At 39.0% G+C, this 20,219-nt stretch overlaps 1 protein-coding gene across 2 annotated transcripts in view; it reads left to right on the top strand.

The window, feature by feature from the left end:
- The window catches only part of BTBD8 (BTB domain containing 8), a 159,775-nt gene extending 140,021 nt beyond the window's left edge, over positions 1-19,754 (top strand). For both annotated transcript variants that reach the window (XM_073593149.1, XM_073593150.1), the window contains 3 exons: positions 147-277; positions 13,404-15,473; positions 18,718-19,754. In XM_073593149.1, coding sequence (XP_073449250.1) covers positions 147-277; positions 13,404-15,473; positions 18,718-19,163 — 2,647 coding nt within the window. In that variant the 3' untranslated portion in view covers positions 19,164-19,754. The remainder of the gene's footprint in view (positions 1-146; positions 278-13,403; positions 15,474-18,717) is intronic.
- The last annotated feature ends 465 nt before the right edge of the window (positions 19,755-20,219 follow it).

Genomic DNA, 20,219 nt, shown 5'->3' with positions numbered 1-20,219 from the left:
TTGAAGTAGGAAGACGACTAAAAATTGCTGATTTGTCTTGTCTGCATGATAACTGTTTTAGCTAATTTTATATATGTTCTCTTTCTTTCTATGGTGATTGGAATTTTTGCATTGTTTTCTTTTTGGGTTTTGTTTAATCCTAACAGTACATCAACAAAAAAATTACCCACTGATGGAGGGAATGACTCTGGGCTTCAGAAAAGAAAAGTAATCAGAATGGGAACTGCTGCTCAACAAAGGCCAAAGAGTGCCCCAGCTGCACTGTTGAAAAAAACAGGTATGTTTCTCTTTGTTTGGAAATTGATAACTGGGCATTTTGAGGTGGCTAGCATGTATAGATATATGTAAAGCATTTGTTAACCCAAAAAAAGGATCCTTCTTCTTTAAAGCATGTTATATGACACAATGCTTGTGCTGTGTCATTTGGCCCCCTGTAATACCTTTAAAAAACCTGGCTGATCCTGCCAGTTTCTCCCCACCCCTCTGTAAACTGACCACAGTGTATCATGGCTGCTGAGACCAGACACCGTGGTCAGTTTACATGCCTCTGTCAGCAGCCTGCTATCTGCTCTCCTCTCTGCTCCTGTGCTTCCTCCCCCGTCCCCTCTCTATCTATGTGAGCCACCCCTCCCCTCTCCTGCTGCTCTCATAACACAAACCTGTATACACCATCAGCACTGCCTCTTATTGCAGTGTCCCCCTCTGTGAATGATTTATAAATGCTGTAAATAACTCATTTCACAGCTGAGATTGCAATCACATGACCAGCCAGCTCTCTCCTCCTACCCTCCAGACTGACATCAGCAGAGGAATCTCAGCCCCCGCACGCTGCATCTCTCAGAGGAAGAAAGGAGAAAGCTGGCCTGTCATGTGATCGCAATCTCAGCTCTGAAATTAGGTATTTGCAGCATTTATTTTTCTTGTCAAAAGAAGTTTATTGAGTATACAATGTTATAAAGATACATAAAGTAAGTTTACAAGGATCTATAAAGTAAGCTCATTGTTTTACAGTAGGGTTTACATAGGTAAATATCATGAAATTTCAAATATTAAACATTGGGTTCACGTAAACCTAAATTAAAGATATATATCATTTCCTTAGTTACTTTTGTAGTTATTTAAATGATTTATACCTACTATACATATTGTTTACAAGTAGAGTGTATATAGGTCAAATAAATTCTGATAATGAGCTTTAATCGTAAGGTGGAGAAAAGGAAAGAGAAAGAAGAAAAAGGGTTGAAAGGTAGAGGTATGGTCCACAAGGTTGTCCCGCTCGTCAGTTTATTATTCTTTTTAGTTCTCTTTGAAGCCTTAGAATGGGTGTCTCTGTAAGTCATTTAATCTGTTACCATGGCAACAGGACAGAGTCATTGAAGTTTGACAGGAACTGTTGTTTTATCCAAGGATGCCAAAGTTTTTCAAATTTTGGAATTTGATTTTGATCGATGGCTACCATCTTAGCATGGGACATTGTATTATTCATTCTGTGAATTGTTTCTGCTAGTACCAATGTAGGAGATTTCCATGCCTTGGCCACTGTTTGTTTTGCAGCCGTTATTAGTTGGATCATAAGTTTGAATTGAGAGAGTGTTAACCGTTCCGGTTTTAGATTAAGTAAAGTTAAATATGGATCTGGTTGTATTATTTTTTTAAATATTTTAGATGCAATCACGAAGACTTCCTTCCAGAAGGTTTGGATTACTGGGCACGTCCACCATATGTGTAAATATGTGCCTATTTCTGGGCATCCTCGAAAACAAAGAGCTGAGGTATTAGGTGAATATTTTGCCACTCTAGCGGGTACAAGGTACCAGCGAGTTAGGACTTTATAATTTGTCTCCAGTGCTAAAATGTTGGGTGAAGATGACTTAGATGTGAGCCATATGTTAGACCAGTCCGTGTCTTCTAAAGTTCGTCCCAGGTCCTCCTCCCACCTCTGAACATAAGAGGGTCTATTAAGATTTGCTACTCCATATAATTGATTATAAAGTGATGAAATTGTACCTTTAGCAAATGGATCTTTTGTACAGATTGATTCAAAAATGGATAATTGGGATAATGGTGTATCCCCCTTTAGGAATGGTGTATAGAAATTTTTGATTTGGAGATATCTAAATATCTCAGAGTTTGGTAGATCATATTTTTCTCTAAGCGATGGGAATGAAAGGAATGATTTAGATGCTATGAAGTCATTTAGTGTCTGAATGCCTGATGTTGTCCAAGCTTTAAAAGAATTTGGGTAGATCCATGCCGGATAAAAGGCCGGATTTCTGATAAAAGAAAGGAGAGGATTGTGTGAAGATTGTAACTGATATTTGGTTTTTAGTTTATCCCAGAGAGATAAGAAGTGTTTAGTTATGGGATTATGAATTTTAAAGCGGTCTTTAGGATCAAGCCATAATAAATTTGATATTAATAGAGGGTCATTTTCTGAAGCCTCTATAATTACCCATAATGGGATTTCCTGTTTTGCATGGTATTTGGACAGACTGGCCAAATGTGCTGCTCTGTAGTAGTTAGTAAAATTAGGGTATCCCAGGCCTCCTTTATTTTTGGGAAGATGTAGTGTGTGTATAGGTATACGTGGTTTAGAAGAGCCCCATATAAACGAAGTTGCTCTTTTTTGTACTATTCTCAAAAAATAGGAAGGAATTGGAATAGGGAGGACTCTGAATAGATAAAGCAATTTGGGTAGAATAGTCATTTTGATTGCATTAATCTTCCCTATCCAGGATAAAGGAAGTTGCGACCATTGTTTTATTAGATTTGTGATCTGTCTTAATACAGGAGGATAATTGGTTGAGAATAAGTCAGAATGAGATGCTGTTAAATGAATTCCAAGATATGGGATTGATTTTTCTGCCCATGTGAATGGGAGTGCAGCCCTAGCCGGGATCAATTCCATGTTTGTGAGTGAAATATTAAGCATTAGGCATTTCTTAGGATTAATCATAAGGCCGGATAGGGCTGCAAACCCATCAAGAGCTGGTATTAAGTTAGGACCAGAGACCTGTGGTGATGATAGAAAAAGTAATATATCGTCTGCAAATATACATAATTTGTGTGTAATACCTCCTACTTCAATGCCAGTTATAGTTTGGTTTGTTCTGATGTATTGGGCCATGGGTTCGAGTATAAGGGCAAATAATAAGGGAGATAATGGGCAACCCTGTCGGGTACCTCTTTCGATATTAAAGGCTTCAGATTTGTATCCAGCATATTTTATATAGGCTTTGGGTTTATTATATAATGCTTTGATCCATGTTAAAAAGTGGGGTCCAAAACCCCATTTTTGTAATGAATATTGCATATATTGCCAGGATACTGTGTCAAATGCCCTCTTAATATCGAGAGATAGAAAACATAAAGGGATTTTCCGTTTTTTAGCAATATGTGCCAATAACACTGCCCTGCGTATATTATCGCCTGCCTGTCTATTTGGCATGAAGCCTACTTGATCTCTATGTATTAATTTTCCTATAATGCTATTGAGGCGTTTTGCTATTATTTTTGCTAATAATTTAATATCGAGGTTTAACAGAGAGATAGGCCGATAATTCACACAGGAAGTATCATCAGAAAGGGGTTTTGGGATCATACAAACAATTGCCATTAGTGTTTCTTGCCGAAAAGAATGTCCATCTAGAAGTTTGTTAAAAGTTTCAGTGAGAATGGGAGAGAGTATTCCTGAGAATGTTTTATAGTATAAAGCCGAGTAGCCGTCTGGGCCTGGTCTTTTGTTAAGTTTTAGGTCTTTTATGGCGTTAGCAACTTCATCTATAGTTATAGGCTCATCCAAACTGCTTTTTTGATTCTGAGATAACTCAGGTAAGGTTATTTTTGAGAAGAAGGATTCAGCTTCTGTAGGATTAAATTCATTGTTTGTCTTGTATAAAGTTGCGAGATGTGAGTGAAATTTATGGACTATTTTAACTGGATTACAAGTGTAAACATTTTTTGATAATTTCAAACGTATTGGTTTGAAAGATTTGTTAGTTGAATTTAATGCCCGAGCCAAATATGTACCTGGTTTGTTTGTATTCATGTAGAAATTGTGTTTGGAGCGTTTGAGGGATTTATCAACTGACTCAGTGAGAAATAGATCGTATTCCAATCTAGATTTTTCCAGATGAGATTTTGTACTCTGAGATGGATTATCTTGAAATGATATGTAGGCTGCATTAAAATTGAGTTCTAGTTTTTTTGCTAGATTTTTGCGTTCCCGTTTAAATAGTGCCATTTGTCTTTGTATTGTACCACGCAAGACAGGCTTATGAGCTTCCCACAGTGTTATTGGGGAGATGTCTGTTGTATTATTAATTGATATGTATTCCTTTAAAGCTTGTTCAATGGCCATCTGATGTAGTGGGTGTTTGAGCATTATGTCCGGTAAGTACCACGTTGGGTCATGCGCTTTTGGTATGGCTGAGGCTATAGTAGTGTATACTGCATTATGGTCAGACCACGGAATCGGAATTATATCTGATGCAATAATTTCTGGTATCATTCCTATTGTTAGAAAAATATGATCTATTCTGGTGAAGGTTTGATGAGGGTGCGAGAAATAAGTGAATTTCTTTTTCATTGGGTTACTTTCTCTCCATGAATCTACCAGATTGTATTTGGAAAGAAGTTGAGAAAAAGGTAATCTAGAGGTTATTTTGGATGGTGTAAAAGGTGATTTATCTAGAAATGGGAGGAGGACCTGGTTCGAATCCCCACACATTATCACTGTTCCTATTTTGTGTGTATTAATCACTTGTAATATATGTGAGAGGAATGGTGTAGGTTGTTTGTTAGGAGCGTAGTAGGAAATCACTGTGATTGCTGTATCCATTATATAACCCATGAGTATCAGGTATCTACCTTCTGGGTCTTTAATTTCTGATGATAAGGTGAATGGTGTGGATCGGTGAAATGCAATTAGAGTTCCCCTTTGCTTGGTACAGGCAGAAGCCGTGTAAATTTGTTGATAAAAAGGAGAAATATATTTTGGAGTAGAATCTTTGGTGAAGTGTGTTTCTTGGAGGCATACTATGTGAGCCTTCTTGTTATGGAAAGTACGGAAGGCTTTGGTCCTTTTTTGTGGGACATTTATTCCCTGAACATTCAGGGAAAGTATATTCAGTGGTGCCATGGCAATAGATCAAATAGTTTTGACTTACTTTTTGTTATGCAGAGCTGACTGCGCAGATCAACCTGTGTGGACTGAAGAGATGAATAGATAGAAAAGAAACCAGTGAATTCTGGAGTAAAGAGTAAACAAAAAACATATGAGATTAGATGATACATTGTATAAATTATTTTTTGCAAGTAATCAGAATTTACCCGTGAAAGAGAATAAATATCTCTCTCAGGGGAATAAGTGCCTTCGTCACACTCCCACATAATATGGTTGGGAGAATGAGGAGGGCTAATGGGGGTACACGGATCTTCCGCTTACAGGAGAGAAGTGCTATGTCAAAAGACATCAAAATGATCTTTCATTAATTGGAGTGCAGAATATAGTTTTTGTTGAAATTATTTATTCCAGGGTGGTTGTATATGGTTAGTCTTGCCCTAGGCTAGATAATTCAGTTAGAAAGGTACTGTTAATAACTTTGGTATTGATGAAGATAGTTTGAATTACTTTGGGATTTTAACCCTTTTAGAGTAAACAATTACATATTTTATTCATACGTAACTGTTTAGATATGTTAACTCATAAAATTGAGGTTGTATTGCTTCAGATTAGAATAAACAAAAACATAATTCTAGGAACTAGTTAGGTAATAATATATTTGTTTTAAGAAAAGAAAGAAAAAGCTTCCATTACTTCTGGATTATTGAACATATTTGTCCTAAAAAGTAATAAATCTATTGTTATTACCTGATAATATATAACTGAACAAGAATTTCCTTATTTCACTTATATATTCTAAGGCTATATGAATCAGAAGTAATAAGAAATATAACTGGAATGTAACATGATCCCACACAGTGTGTGACTATCAGAATGCAGTTACATTCAGTTATAAATATAGGTTTTTTATAGAGAACCATCTCTTAGTATAATAAATGAAGAGATATCAGGAATTAGGATGTCAGTCCATTGAATCTTCTTGGTCCATGGATGATGTGGCATAACGGCCTCTTTTGTGAGAATGATGATTCCCATTTTGTTCTGAAATTTTCTGGGTGCTGCCTGAAGGTGAAGATGATGCCATTCTTCTGCGTGTGGGAGAGTTGCTGCTTGTGGGTTCTGTCAGATTTAATTTTAAAAGGGTTTGTTGTAGTTCATCTGCTGATCTGCTTCTGTAAATTGTACCTTGGTAGTTAAATCTGACTGAAAAGGGGAAGCCCCATTGATACATAATGTTGTGGCGTTGCAGTTCCATTAGTTGGGGTTTCATGGATCGTCTTTTAGTAATAGTAAGTTGGGATAGGTCAGCAAAAATTTGATAATTGTGTCCTTGAAAATTAAGTTCCTTTTTTTCTCTTGCAGCAATTAGTATTTGTTCTTTCGTTCTGTAATAATGAAATTTTGTGATTATATCACGTGGGGGTCCATCTTTCTTTTTGGCTGTGAGGGCTCTGTGTACTCTGTCCAGTTCTAAACGTTCAATAGGGATATCTGGCTTTAGTTCTTGTAATAGAGCAGTAATAGTAGATTGCAGGTCTGTCACAGTTTCAGGTATTCCCCTTATGCGTAAGTTTGAACGTCTGGCTCTATTTTCGTAATCTTCGAGCTTAGTTTGAAGTATTAAATTCTCTTTTTTTAATTGTTCCAATTCTGTTATATTTTCTTGGGTTGTAATTTCAATTTCATCCATTTTTATTTCTAAGGCTGCGGTGCGGTTTCCCAGCTCTCTTATTTCTTTGGTTAGGCTGTTTGTTATTTGGTCTGAGGTTTGTTTTAAAGCCTTATGAAGCATCTTTTCAAATTGTAATAATATTACTGGGGATACTGAGGAGGCTTGTGGAGAAGTTTGTGAGAGGATTTGTTCTGTATCTGACTCAAATGGAGAGTCTTGCTGTGACATTTTCTGTCTGTGAGAGCGCCCTGATGCTGTATCTTGTGAGGTGACTGGAGCTGCTTCAGCTGCAGTGAGTGCCTGTGAGCTCTTTGTGAGGTGATTTTTATTTCTGCCACGGTTTCCTCCCAGTACCATATTTCCTTCCCAAACTTTCACAGTTTGTTCCCAGGGGCAAAAAGGTTCAAATGGATACCTTTTGAGCCTGCAGGCTCCGCTTTGTCCTTCTCTTCTCTCCTCAGCGGTGTGGAGCTCTAACAATGCATGTCTGCTCTGCTAGGCTCCGCCTCCTGCCCCTTGCAGCATTTATTTTTATAAATCACACAGAGAGGGGGATACTACAATAGGAGGCAGTGCTGATGGTGTATACAGGTTAGAGTGGCTTAACAGCCACTTTAAAGTGGTAGTAAACTGAAGAACTGCTAAATCTGCTGACAGGCAGGGTTTTATAAGACTGAAAAAACATACACATAAGGGTGCAAACGCCTAGTGCATTAGCACAAAGAACATTTATTGAAAACACAAGACACTGTTGTACTCCCAAAATAGAATATAAAATCAAGCTTGTCATATAAGACGCTCCAGCTGGTGAGGTGGGTGACTCTGTTGCCACATGGTAGAAAAGCTTGCACGTTTCGAGGGGAAGCTCTGAGGAAGGGGGTTTGTCCCCCAAATTATTTAAGCTTTTCTACCGTGTGGCAGTAGTCACCCGCCTCACCAGCTGGAGCGTCTTGCATGACCAACTTGATTTTATTTTCTACTTTGTTGAAAACACAAGACAGTGTTGTACTCGCAAATAGTTTTGGTGGTAATGCACTAGGTGTTTGCGCCCTTTTGTGTATTTTTGCAGTGTTTGGAGGACCGCCCAGTCTGAGGAGGGCTGCCACGCTGAAACCACTGCCTGCCATGCTCCTGTTTTTTTGGGGAAGTCCTGGGATTGAGCGCTGGATGGTGATTTTTGGTTTGTCTGTCCGGTGTTTTATAACAGAGACCCTAGAGGTCTCTTCTTTCATAAATGTCCCCCCTGCCTGTCAGCAGGTAATGTGATCTGAGCCACACATGCTTTCCAACCATAATTGCAGCTCGCTCTGCGTGTCGCAGGAATGCGACTCCCATGCACATGTGCAGGAGGGACTTCACCCTGCCCCAGCCACTTAAGCAGCCAAAGATACGAAACCCTGGAGGTAGACTGGGTGAAGATGGAAGCTCCGGGTAAGCTGTGACAGTGCTGCGCTGGAGGGCTCTGTTTATAAGCAAGTCTGCTATAATATACGAATGTGCAACGCATATTGTCACCTACACCGAAGAATCTGTAATGATCTTACTCCTGAGATTACTTGGCGTGGCTCATATTGTCAGTCAAAAGATACCTTTTCCTCCACTGTGTCCCATCTAACTACAAGATAAATTAGGATATGGACAGTTAGATCATGCCTAAATCTGGCTGATTTTTCACGGATCTGTTTTGGCACACAAATGTTAAAACTCCTGAGTCCCCCCTACTGACCGCCGTACCGGATGGAGCCATCCTGTTTGTCTCTGGCCCTATACTGGAAAGTTGTGGTGTGACGTTACCAGTGATTGAGCGTCAGGTTGCCATACAAGCTTACTTAAGCTTGCCTTCTGGTAAGCGTGTAATTCATACGGTGGTGGATCTCCTCACATGGTGGTGTCTGTGTGATCGATTAACCTCATTTTCACTTTCTTTGAATACCTCTGGATGTTTCACTCAAAAACTTTTTATTATTACACCCACATTTTTTATTGTTGGGACTATTCAGTTCATTTTTTACCACTCTTATGTTTTTGGCACTAATATTGCTTGTTTTGTAATACCTTTTGGGTCCATCACAGATCCTTTGACTTTATTTATCCATTTATTTTCAATATATATCTTTCACTTTTGTTGCTGCTCACGTTTTCATTATCTATTGTATTTGTGTATATCTCACAATTTTTGAGCTGCAGCTTTTTTATAATTTTTTGATTCAGGTAGCGCGGTAAACCTTTTTTTCTGTTTGATGTATATGTCCACTGGATGGCCATACTCATTAAAACTAGTAATATGTTTCACTGAGCATGACCGGTGGTAAGCCCAGTGGCGGTGCGTCCATTAAGGCCGCCCCCTCTCTCCAGCCACTCCCTCTGTATAATGGATGGATTCATGCATTGCATGAATCTATTCATGGTGGCCGCCGCCGCCACCCCCTATTCAGGCGTCCAGCCCCTTTTCGGATGTGGGGCGCCTGAATTCCAGTGGCGGGGGTGTATTTTTGAAGCACCTTTATTAGAGTCATAGGCTCTAATAGGCTTAAAAAAAAAGGTGAACTGCGAGCTCAAAACATTGCGCTTGCAGTCCAACCAGGTGTGTTAGAAAAGCAAATGAATATTCACTTTCCTAACACTGAACCGCCTCTTAGCCAATCAGGTCTGTTACCCGTCACCTGATTGGCTGAAAAGACAGGTGCTACGATTGGACGCCTATCCAGGAGGAGGGGAGGAGACTCGTGGAGGACACAGGAGCCCCTGTCTGACCCGCTGCAAGGTCCCACCGCTCGCCGCTGTCACCCACATGCCTGACCCGCCACCGAGACATGGTAAGTGCTGGGCAGACGGTGAGCAGGGGGGGGGGGGGGGGCACAGTGGCACTATTTGATGGGGCACAGTGGCTGCGTTTTTTTTTTGTTTTTTTTTTTTTTTGTTTTGTTTTTTTTTTCCTTTTTCAGCATTTTTCTGTTTGTTTGCACCCTCCCCACCCCAAAAAAATTTGAGTACCAGCCGCCACTGGCTAAGACTGTGCCTGTTCATTATTGTTCAGTTACAGAGGAAAGGAGAATACAGAAAATAATTTTTCACTAAAAAAAAATTGTTAATTCATTGACTGACGGGGGTCACGAATATTGGTGCCTTTTAACTTTCATCCTAGAGAGAAAAAGGGCTGAAAGTGTAATTTTTTTTTTTTGTAATTTTTACTTTTACTCTTGCTCTTCTATGCAATACTACTGGTCTGTGGTTCTGGTCGTATACTCGTCAATAAATTTATGTTTACTAGTTAGTGTAGATTCACTTTCACAGTGAAATAACTGCACTGCTGATTTGTGCCGGAGCTGCCAATTCATTATAGGAATATGGTGCCTTTTTATTCATCTCTCGTTTTCAGTGGAAAATGCTGTAATCAGATTTCACTGCTTGAATTTCACAAATCTCTCTGCTGTAGTACAAGGAGTCAATGCCTTCTATAGTTTTATCACATTTTCCATGCACCAAAGCAACGCCATCATCTGGTCTCACTGGCAACCCATTGGACATTATCACATGAGGTACTGAAAAATAATGGAAGAAACCTGCGCTAATGAGCAATACGTGATAACAAATAAATAAAGTGCAGCTGCAAAAAAAACTTCAAATATCCATGAAGTGATAAACATATAAATAAAACTTTTGTGCGCTAGCAGTAATTAAATAAATAAATGAAGGATGCCTAGGAGACATAATGTGTGTGTGAATCCCAGCAAGAATAATAACAACAACAAGTGCATAGAATCATAAATCCAGCAAAATATTAGCATAAACCAAAAGTAAGTAGTCACACATCAAGGCAACTCATAATCAGTCCAAGACAGGATTCAAAAAAACAAGTAGAAGGGGAAAAAGTCCACCTGAAACAGAAGTGGAATTGTCACTTGAATTGACCAAGTTTCATATTTCATTTCCCAGGAAAATAAAAACGAGGAATGGCATCAGAAAACAACTGTAATGGTAGTAGCATGTTGGATATGTTTAATATAATCCAATTAGGAACACGGACTATAAAAGAAAACAATCTGTTGCAAAATATACTGTGCATGTAGATTCTCTTTTTTGGCTTTAAAGTCATTCTAAACCCTTATAGCAGTACAACATTAAGTTGTAAAGATGTGCAGCGCTAATATATTAAAGATAGGATATATGGGAACCCTATCAAAAAGGCATCCTCATAAATCCTAGTCCAAGTGTCACAAATACATTGTGTACAAATACAGCATCAAATAAGAAAAAAGAAGCATATTTGTAGACCCTGTGATAGATCCAGATGTATATAAATCCATAAAGTGTAAAGAGACCGCCACTATCTGATGTCTATAGCAATCCTATTAAAACATCTCACAAATAATAGTGATCAGAATAACAAGAACAGACACACATGAACTATGGTGTGATTTAACACAATACCCAGTGCATTAAAATATAAATCAACACATCGTAAAAATGTCCTGTCAATGACATCAAATTTGCTTATCACTAGTACAGTGTTTGAGGAAAGCTGTCCTCTGCCCTCTGCACGTTTGACCCATTAGACGTATACCGATTGAGTCCATGAACTCTGGTAAGCCTCCCTAATTTTTTGTTGGTGGTGGATACCTCTCACGGTGGTGACTCCCCTCTGGGATTCCTGGGACAGCCAAATATTTCCATCGGACTATTACCTTTGGGATCCCTTTTGTTATACCATCTTGGAATTCTTCACAGCTTTCCTCAAACACTGTGCTAGTGATAAGCAAATTTGATATGTCATTGACACAGGACATTTTTACAATGTGTTGATTTATATTTTAATGCACTGAGTATTATGTTAAATCACACCATAGTTCATGTGTGTCTGTTCTTGTTACTCTAAACTATTATGTGTGAGACATTTTTAATAGAATTGCTATAGACACCAGATAGTGGGGGTCTCTTTACACTTTATGGATTTTATATACATTTGGGTTATATCACAGGGTCTACAAAGACCATATACTATATGCTTCTTTTTTTGTTATTTGATTTGATGCTATATTTGTCTCACTTATAATTGGATTTTTGAGGGTGCCTTTTTGATAGGTTTCCAATATATCCTATCTTCAATATAGTAGCGCTGCACACCTTTACAAGCTTTTACATAGGCCTCTTTCACACGAGGGATCCGTATGTCCGTTTTTCATCCTTCCGTTTTCGGATGAAAAACGGACATACATGTATCCCTATGCAGCGTCAGATGTCAGTGGTGACGTGTCCACTGACATCCGACCCGCTCCGATCCGAAAAGTGTAACAGAGGAAAACCCTACTTTTCCATCCGTTATCGGATCGGGTGACGACGGACACTAAGGTCCGTCATCACCCGATCCCCCATAGGGGAGAGCGGCGCTCTGACAGGTCTGTCGCTGCACAATGTGCAGCGACAATGTGCAGCGATGGACCTGTCATCTTCCTGCTCGGCGGGGATCGGCAGAGCGATCCCCGCTGAGCAAGCGGGTGTTCACGGGGCAGATCATCACTGATCGTGTGAAAGAGCCCATACAGATCTGTTTGTCCTTTGTGGTGGTGGCTGCTTTCTTTTCTCATTGGGACATAAGCGCGGTATTCTATACTTTATACAATGACATTAAGTGATAAGGAAGACCACCAGCCATTAATTTACTTGTAAACTGCTTTGGGAACCAAAGTGATATCTTTTCAGCTTTTACATAATGGGGTCACATGACTCTTTTATTTTATTTATTTTTACTGTAGTGCAGCCTGGGCTGGGGGCAGGGCTAAGCCAGAGAGGTCACATGTCCTGTCATGTCACCTCAGCTTTTTCAGGCCCCTCCCCCCCAGTTCTTCCAAGTGGAGTGGAGATGTCAGTCAATAAGCTGATCCACCCACCATCACCTTCAGGTGGATTAGATCAGACAGATCCTACACAGTAAGCTGTGTATAGACATGGCTTACTTAGGCAGGCCATACATCATTCATCGTCTTTCACTCAACCAGCGTGGTGGAGGAGAAAGAAAATGAATTGATTCCCCCCATCCACGTATTCAAGGTGGAAGGGGGAATCCCTCCCATGGAGCTATTTTATTCTGACAAGGGGGGCTTCCCCGCCATCAGAATACACATAACCACCTCTGGCTATAGCTGGAGGCATTAATCAAGTGAAATTTCCCAACAGACTGGTTGTACCAAAGTTGATCCCTGCGGAACCAGCCAAAATTACGGTAGATTTTTCTATGACCGGGTTTACATTATAGGAAGGGAGCATGTGCACTGTGGTTGTAATCGTGCAGAGGCTCTGAGCCCGCAGATCATTGCCACCACCAACAAAGAAATATAGACGACTGACAGGTTGCACAAGTAATTTATCCAAAAATAAAGATTTAACACTTAAAGGGTATAGAAACATTATAATAATAATTTTTAGTTTAGTGGGTGCAATGCATTGGTTCATTTAGTTCATTTACCCATAGTTGATGTGCAACTGTACAAGGTTAATATCATTTTGTTTCTAGTACACAAAATACAAAGGTGATTTGGTTGGTTCTTGTAATTTCATAAAGCTTAATTTTTAACTATTTTTATTTTTTTCTCCTATTTTTTTTCACAGGTGTATCTGGAGATACATCAGACGTGCCTAAATCTGTTTCTTCCAAACAAACTGATGTCAAAATGGAAGCCAAGTTAGTGAACCATTCTATTTCTGGGGAAAAACATGTGTCTGTGAATAAAAAGGCTACAAAACCATCAGTCACATCAACAAATAAAACAAATGCAGCAGTGCCAAGTAATAAGCACAGTTTAAGCAACAGTAAACCCTCTATATCAAATCATAAAGAATCCAAACTTAAGGCTCAAAGTAGTTCTAAACCTTTAAGCCTAAACCAAAAGTCACAGCAAAAGAGTTCTTCCTCTGCAGTCAAAAAATGCTCCAACCTAGCTACAAATAATGCAGAGAGCCCAGTGTCTATAGCAGATGAAGTGAAACAATCCACTTCTCATCAATTAGCAGAAAACATTGCACAACCCTGTTCTGAAGGCCAGCCATTCACTGTACATGAGTCTTGTCAGGAAAATTCAATGAGCAATCAAGACTCTATGATACAGAAGCCTAATTTGGAGCATTGCCAATGCCAAGAAAATCTTCCAGAAGCATCTGTTCTTCATTACGTTTCTAATTCAAAAGAAGGTTTGTCAGAAGCAACAAATCAAATCAAAACAGCAAATGTTGACAATGCTGGGTCAGGCGAAGTGTACATTATAAGTACTGCAGGCGAGAAGAAACCAGATTGCAAAAATATCTGTGATTCAGAGAATTCCAAATGTGCGGACAGTTCAAGCGAAAGCGAGTTGTGTTCTGTCAAAGAAGTTGAAAGAATTCCAAAACAAAAAGAGAAGGAAGACGTGACATTATTCCAGTTCTCTCAGAACACTAGCAGAGTTGCGCCTAGTTATAGTGCCGCTGAATCACCTTTGATGGATAATTCTGCCAGTGGTCAGCCTGTGCTAAATAATAGTGAACCTTTCATGAACTGTTCATCTGAAAGGCAGTTGTATAATTATCAAACAGAGATGAATGCCACAGAAGCAGCTGATCATGAGAACTTTGAATTCATAGGTCAATGGAATAAACACTCGGGTATGCTACATGAGCGCGAGAGCCCGGAATCGGAGAGTGGGAGTGCTAGTACATCATCTGATGACATCAAACCAAGGTCTGAAGATTACGATGCAGGTGGCTCTCAGGATGATGATGGTTCAAATGAAAGGGGAATCTCTAAGTGTAGCACAATGCGGTGCCATGATTTTCTTGGTAGAAGCAGCAGTGACACAAGTACCCCTGAAGAATTGAAGGGTTATGATGGTAGCTTAAGAGTTGATGTAAAATTGAAGAAAGACAATACAGAGTTATTCCGAGTCAATTCCACCAGCGATGATGAAGGACCTCAAAAAAGAATGGAACCTTGGCTGCAAAGGGATGTGCCCAAACATAGTTCTCATCACACAACAGTTTGCAGCAGTGTGCAGTTTTCTCAGGAAATCGAACACCTATCTTCATCAGCTGATGAAACTGAAGATGAGCGATCAGAGACTGAAAGCACTGGCCTCAAAGTTCCAGAAGAAGTTGTCACTCAGCCCTTTCAAGGCATTGTTAATTTAGCTTTCGATGATGTTGCTGAAATGGAGGGTGACTCCCAGCAAGCTACTGGAAATAAAAGTTTTAAGAGGTCTGTCCTTCTCTCTGTGGATGAGTGTGAAGAACTGGGATCCGATGAAGGAGACATGCGCAAACCTGCATCACGAACGTCATTGGATGTGTTTGAGAGAAACGGTACTGAGAACTGTTCTGGATGCTCCCGTGACCATGACCCAAGGTCCATGGAGGGCAAGGCAGAATGTGCTTCTTTGACTGTTAATCAACCAACAAGTGATATAAAGTCTGCTGATGAGGAATTTGAAGAGTCTGATGCATGTAAAGGCTACTACAAATCCACAGAATGTGAAATTAAGTCTCAGACAAGACCGTGCCATTTGGATCTGTATACTGAATTGCCTTCTGATACACAAAGGTTTTGCTGTACTAAAACTGGTAATGCATGTAAGAGTCAGTTTCTTGACTACCAAAGCAGAGACCACCATGTACCATCTACTGAAAGCTCCAACACTGCTTTATCTGCAGGTAATGAACATTAGCTATCACACAATAGAGTTGTATTACTTACTTTATAGTGCAGATTTTTTGTGACTTGCCATGCTGACCTTTTTAAGGCTTTAGTAGTTTAAGCCACTGACACAGAATAAGTCTTAAGATCAGGAGTTCTGACTGCATGCTTGTTTTCGGGTCAGTGGCTCAAAATGTATTGAATCTGAGACTGCTAGCATTTTTAAAGGTCAGCGATGGCAGCCTACAAGTTTATCAGTATATGTCTCCTTTTATTGACTTAGTTAATGTTCTATGTCAAGTTGTAGTGGTGAATTATTCACAACACCAAAACTTACAATAAATCATTTTTCGACCTAATCTTAATTGCACTTTAGGAAGGATTTTATTTTTATTTTTTTTTCTAAAGCAGAAAATTGAACTGTGAAAGGCCTGCTTCTGTAGCAACAATAAAACTGAATTAATTATTTTGCATGATGGAATAGATAAAGTGAAAGTATTATGGTACATATAAAACGTTCCTGCTGCAATATTTATATGTATATTAGAATGTCTGAACATGAATTAAGATGGCCTAAAAGATCACAAAGATTTGAGACTCGTTTAATGTCTACAAAGGTTCATATTAAAGGATAAGTCCACCCTAACACTAAAATCACTACATCTACAGACATCCACAATATAAGCCTAACCTATCTAGCCCTATAAAGAAGAAATCAGTATACATACCTTTTTTTGAAGCCGATCCAGTTTCCAGCAGCAGCGCTCTGCAGAGGACATAGCCATCAACGGCTGTGAAATGAATGGGGAGAGATGTCACCCATAGACTTACTATTGGGCTGTCCTCTGCACCCACCTCCACAGCAAAGCCGCAGCTGACAGCTCAGTGTAGGATCGGATTGGATCGGCTTCAAAAATGTTATGTATACTGATTTCTTCTTTGCAGGGCTGGATAGGTTAGTGTTAGATCGTGGATATCTGTAGATGTAGAGATTTTAGTGTTGGGGTGCACTTATCTTTTAATAGTTCTAACCATTATAGTGCCCTATTCTGTAGGCTTTTAATCTTTAAAAACTAATTTGTCATATTCTTTTTGTACATTGTAAAGCAGGTTTCCCTCATGCATTTACAGTTTGTGTTTTGGGAATTCAGGTCCATTTTGCCAACTAAAATATATTGGGGATTACAACAGATAAAGACGCTTTCACCTTGCCCGTTCAGGCAACAGTGACAGTGTCTTGTAAGGGTACCCACCCACTGACACCTTGCCAGCACCAGCAGTCATTCACTAGGTCCAAGTACTGTCAAATGACAGAAGGCATGACATCACCGCTCCTCCTAGCAACAGTGAGAAATTGAGTGCTGGTTGCTGTTGGGAAATTCTGGAAAGGTAGTTATAAGGGTTGGGGGAGCTGCTTTGCAAAGACACACTCACTTTGCCATGAAGTCACAAGGGCACTGGGGTTGATTTACTAAAACTGGAGAATGCAAAACTGGTGCAGCTGTGCATAGAAACCAATCACCCTCCAGGGTTGGTTTGTTTTTTTTTTGCTAAAGCTTAATTGAACAAGCTAAAGTTGGAAGCTGATTGGCTACCGTGCACAGACACACCAGATTTTGCACTCTGCAGTTTCTGTAAATCAACTCCCTTTAAATGGCATTGAGTGTATTTATCTGATTTTGTTTTTGAAATTTGTTCAGCCTTCATATTAATTATAATTTGTCTATTTATTATTTTCACTTTATGCATCCCATCTTTCGATGTATATTTTATATGTAGAAACTGTTTATCACTCAGTTATTTTTGCTTCTGGAAAGACAACCAAAAATTCACAGCCTACCAATAGCCTATATTTAGCTGAGTTGTCTATAAATTAGTACATGCAAACTCTGATCCAAATCTCCATATAGCTCTGTGTGCAGGCAGTGCTTACCTCGTTCCTTCCCACATACTCCCACTATCCTGATGAGCTAGAAGCTTTATCACTGAGAATTCACTTGCAGTAGAAACTCGTATAGCAAGCCATTGTCAGACTTTGCAGCAGCAACCTCAAAGTTTAAATCCAGTATTTATCCACTTTAAAATCTTAATATGTAATTACATTTTTTAATTAAAGAGTAATTTATTAGTTTAATTTAGATTTCTACTATGACTTGGCTTTATTTTTTACCAGAGCTGTTTTAGTTATACCTAGTATAAAATACATACAATAGGTATAATAATGCAGAAATGTACATTATTGTAAGTGTAATTTTTATTGTCACACAAACTAGAGCCATGGCAGAATACTGACATTATTAAAGGGGCTTTCATAATTGCAAATAATGCAAACTTTTTTTTTATTATTATAGCTCTCTCTTCTAATTAGACTTTTGCCAACAGTGGCTCTGAATGTAGTTCAGTGAAAGTCGACTAAATGAAGAGAGCTTTAATTCAGGGATGGACAGATAAAAGGGTCAGTCCACATTAAAACATTTGTTTGGGGTTGAAGCTGTTTGAATCACGATTGACTTTTTGTCTCTCTCCAAAATTCAGTTGGCAAGAGCCTGTACCAAAGTTACTAGGTTCACCCATCTATTGAAGTCATTACAAAGGTTTCCGATCTTTTATCAGAAAGTAAAGGCTTCACTGGCATGGGTTTTCTAGCGGGGATGTATTTGCCAATGGAGTCCCTGAGATTTAAGAAGTCAATGGTTTCCTCAGCCTCCAGCATCTACTTGTGATTGAATTATGTTGGGCTAACACTTTCATACAGAATTCTGGTGTCATCACATACTGTATAGATGCCAGAAAGCATGTCCTTGACCAATTTTTTGTTAATTATGGCCTACTGCAAAAGAGTTTACACCTACATATAAATTTTGCAGCAAGAGCTCTCCCCCTGAATAGAGAGCAGCTCCCCTACATATGCTCACTGCCAGATAGGTAGAGGGTGTCATAGGCTATGATAACACTTTTTAATCTAAACACAAAACTAATGGAAAGAGATGCAACCCTTTTATATTATTCTATGTCTGATTGAAATGGCTTCTCAAATAACCCATTTTCTGTATCAGAAATTTCAGAAGTTTGCTTCTTAGGGCGATCTGATGCTTGACTTGAATTTCTAAACAGTGATCTGTTCCACATTACTGTCTAGAAATATATATGTTTGTGAAATGTCTGTGTACCACAGTGTTTAATGATTGTATGTTCGTCTTCGTTGACTTTGGGGGGAGAGCATAACTATTTTACAATGTACAGTATTATGAATTATTTCAGGAAACATAGATGATAATGACTCATTGGCCCAAACCTGCATGTATGATCATCGTCCTCCAAAGTCCCTTTCTCCTATATATGAGATGGATCCTGGCGAAGGAATTGAGCAGAGACTGAAGACTGAAGCTAGAATAATGGATATTGAAATTGAAGATCAGCAGTTTGTAGAGAGGGACTGGACACTACTAAGACAGCTGCTAGCTGATCATGGATCAGATGTTGATATCATAAACTCTGTCCCTGAGGATCTCAGTCTAGCACAGTATCTAATCAATCAGACCTTGCTCTTAGCTAGAGAGAATTCTAAATCTCAGGGCAAAGCATGGGGGGATTTGTCATCTCCGTTTGAAGATTCTACAAGCATCACAGTGACTAGTTACTCTCCTGATGAGTGTTCATCCCCCCATGGAGAATGGACTATCCTTGAATTAGAAACCCATCACTAGATTACATTGTTTCACTGTTTTTGATCCAACAATCTTTCCAGGGTTTGTTACAGGTAACAGCTGAATATTGTAATATCCAATCAAACCATTTATATGATGAAGCTGTTTATAAGTAACTTATAGTCATTTAAATAAATCCTACAGCTGTACAATGAATTTTACGTACATCGTGTACTGGCCTATGTGTTTTTCTTTACAATATATATAAATCAATAATGCAAATTCTTTTACTAGAGTGTATATAAGCTATATATATATATCAGAAAAACAACAAAACGCCACATATAAACTTAAATCTCATATTTCTAGCAAGTATCCTGGCTTTGTTTTCTTCCAGCTGACACAGCTCACTTATTTACAGATGACAATAGTTGGGTTAAAAACAGTCTGTGCCAAGGGCACATTTTTTACTTGCCAAGTTTGTATCACATTGATTGGTCAAGCAAGACTTGGGCATGCCATTTGTGTGTGGTACTTGATAAGAGACTGTCTTAAGAAAATTCTAATTTGTATTAATGCTGTGTTTTCAAAATTTGATAATTGGTCTTTGCTTCTCAGAGCTAAAATGTAAATAAAATGGAATTGATATTACCACTCTTTGTAGTGTCTGTGTGTATTTTGCAGTTTCTTTACTTTGAAAACTGTCTAAACCAAAACTTCCTGTTCAAAGTAGTTGCAAAGGCTGAAGGTTTTTTAACTTAATGCATTCTCTGCATTAGGTAAAAAAAACTTCTATTGTCAGCTCCCCACATACTTACCTAAGCCCAAACATGCGCTGTGCCCAAGAGCAGCACTTCTCTCTCTCCCTCTCCACTGGACTCTGAGAGCAGCATGGAGAAGAGGAGGAGCCCAGGGTGCTGGAGGGTGACCCCACAAATCAGGTATGACATGTTGGTTATAAAAAGAAAAATACTTTACAGTCACTTACATTTTGGATAGGGTAGGGAATTGTTACACCTGTCTTTTTTATTTATTTATTTATTTATTTTCTGTCTGTCCTCCATTGAGGATATTTGCTATTTCACTTCTTGTCCTGGAGCTGCAGCAGGTGAGAGG

The sequence above is a fragment of the Aquarana catesbeiana genome, linkage group LG07, assembly GCF_042186555.1.
Source record: "Aquarana catesbeiana isolate 2022-GZ linkage group LG07, ASM4218655v1, whole genome shotgun sequence".
NCBI lineage: Eukaryota > Metazoa > Chordata > Amphibia > Anura > Ranidae > Aquarana > Aquarana catesbeiana.
The sequence above is the reverse complement of the archived record's forward strand: the minus strand, read 5'-3'. Positions and strand labels throughout refer to the sequence as shown.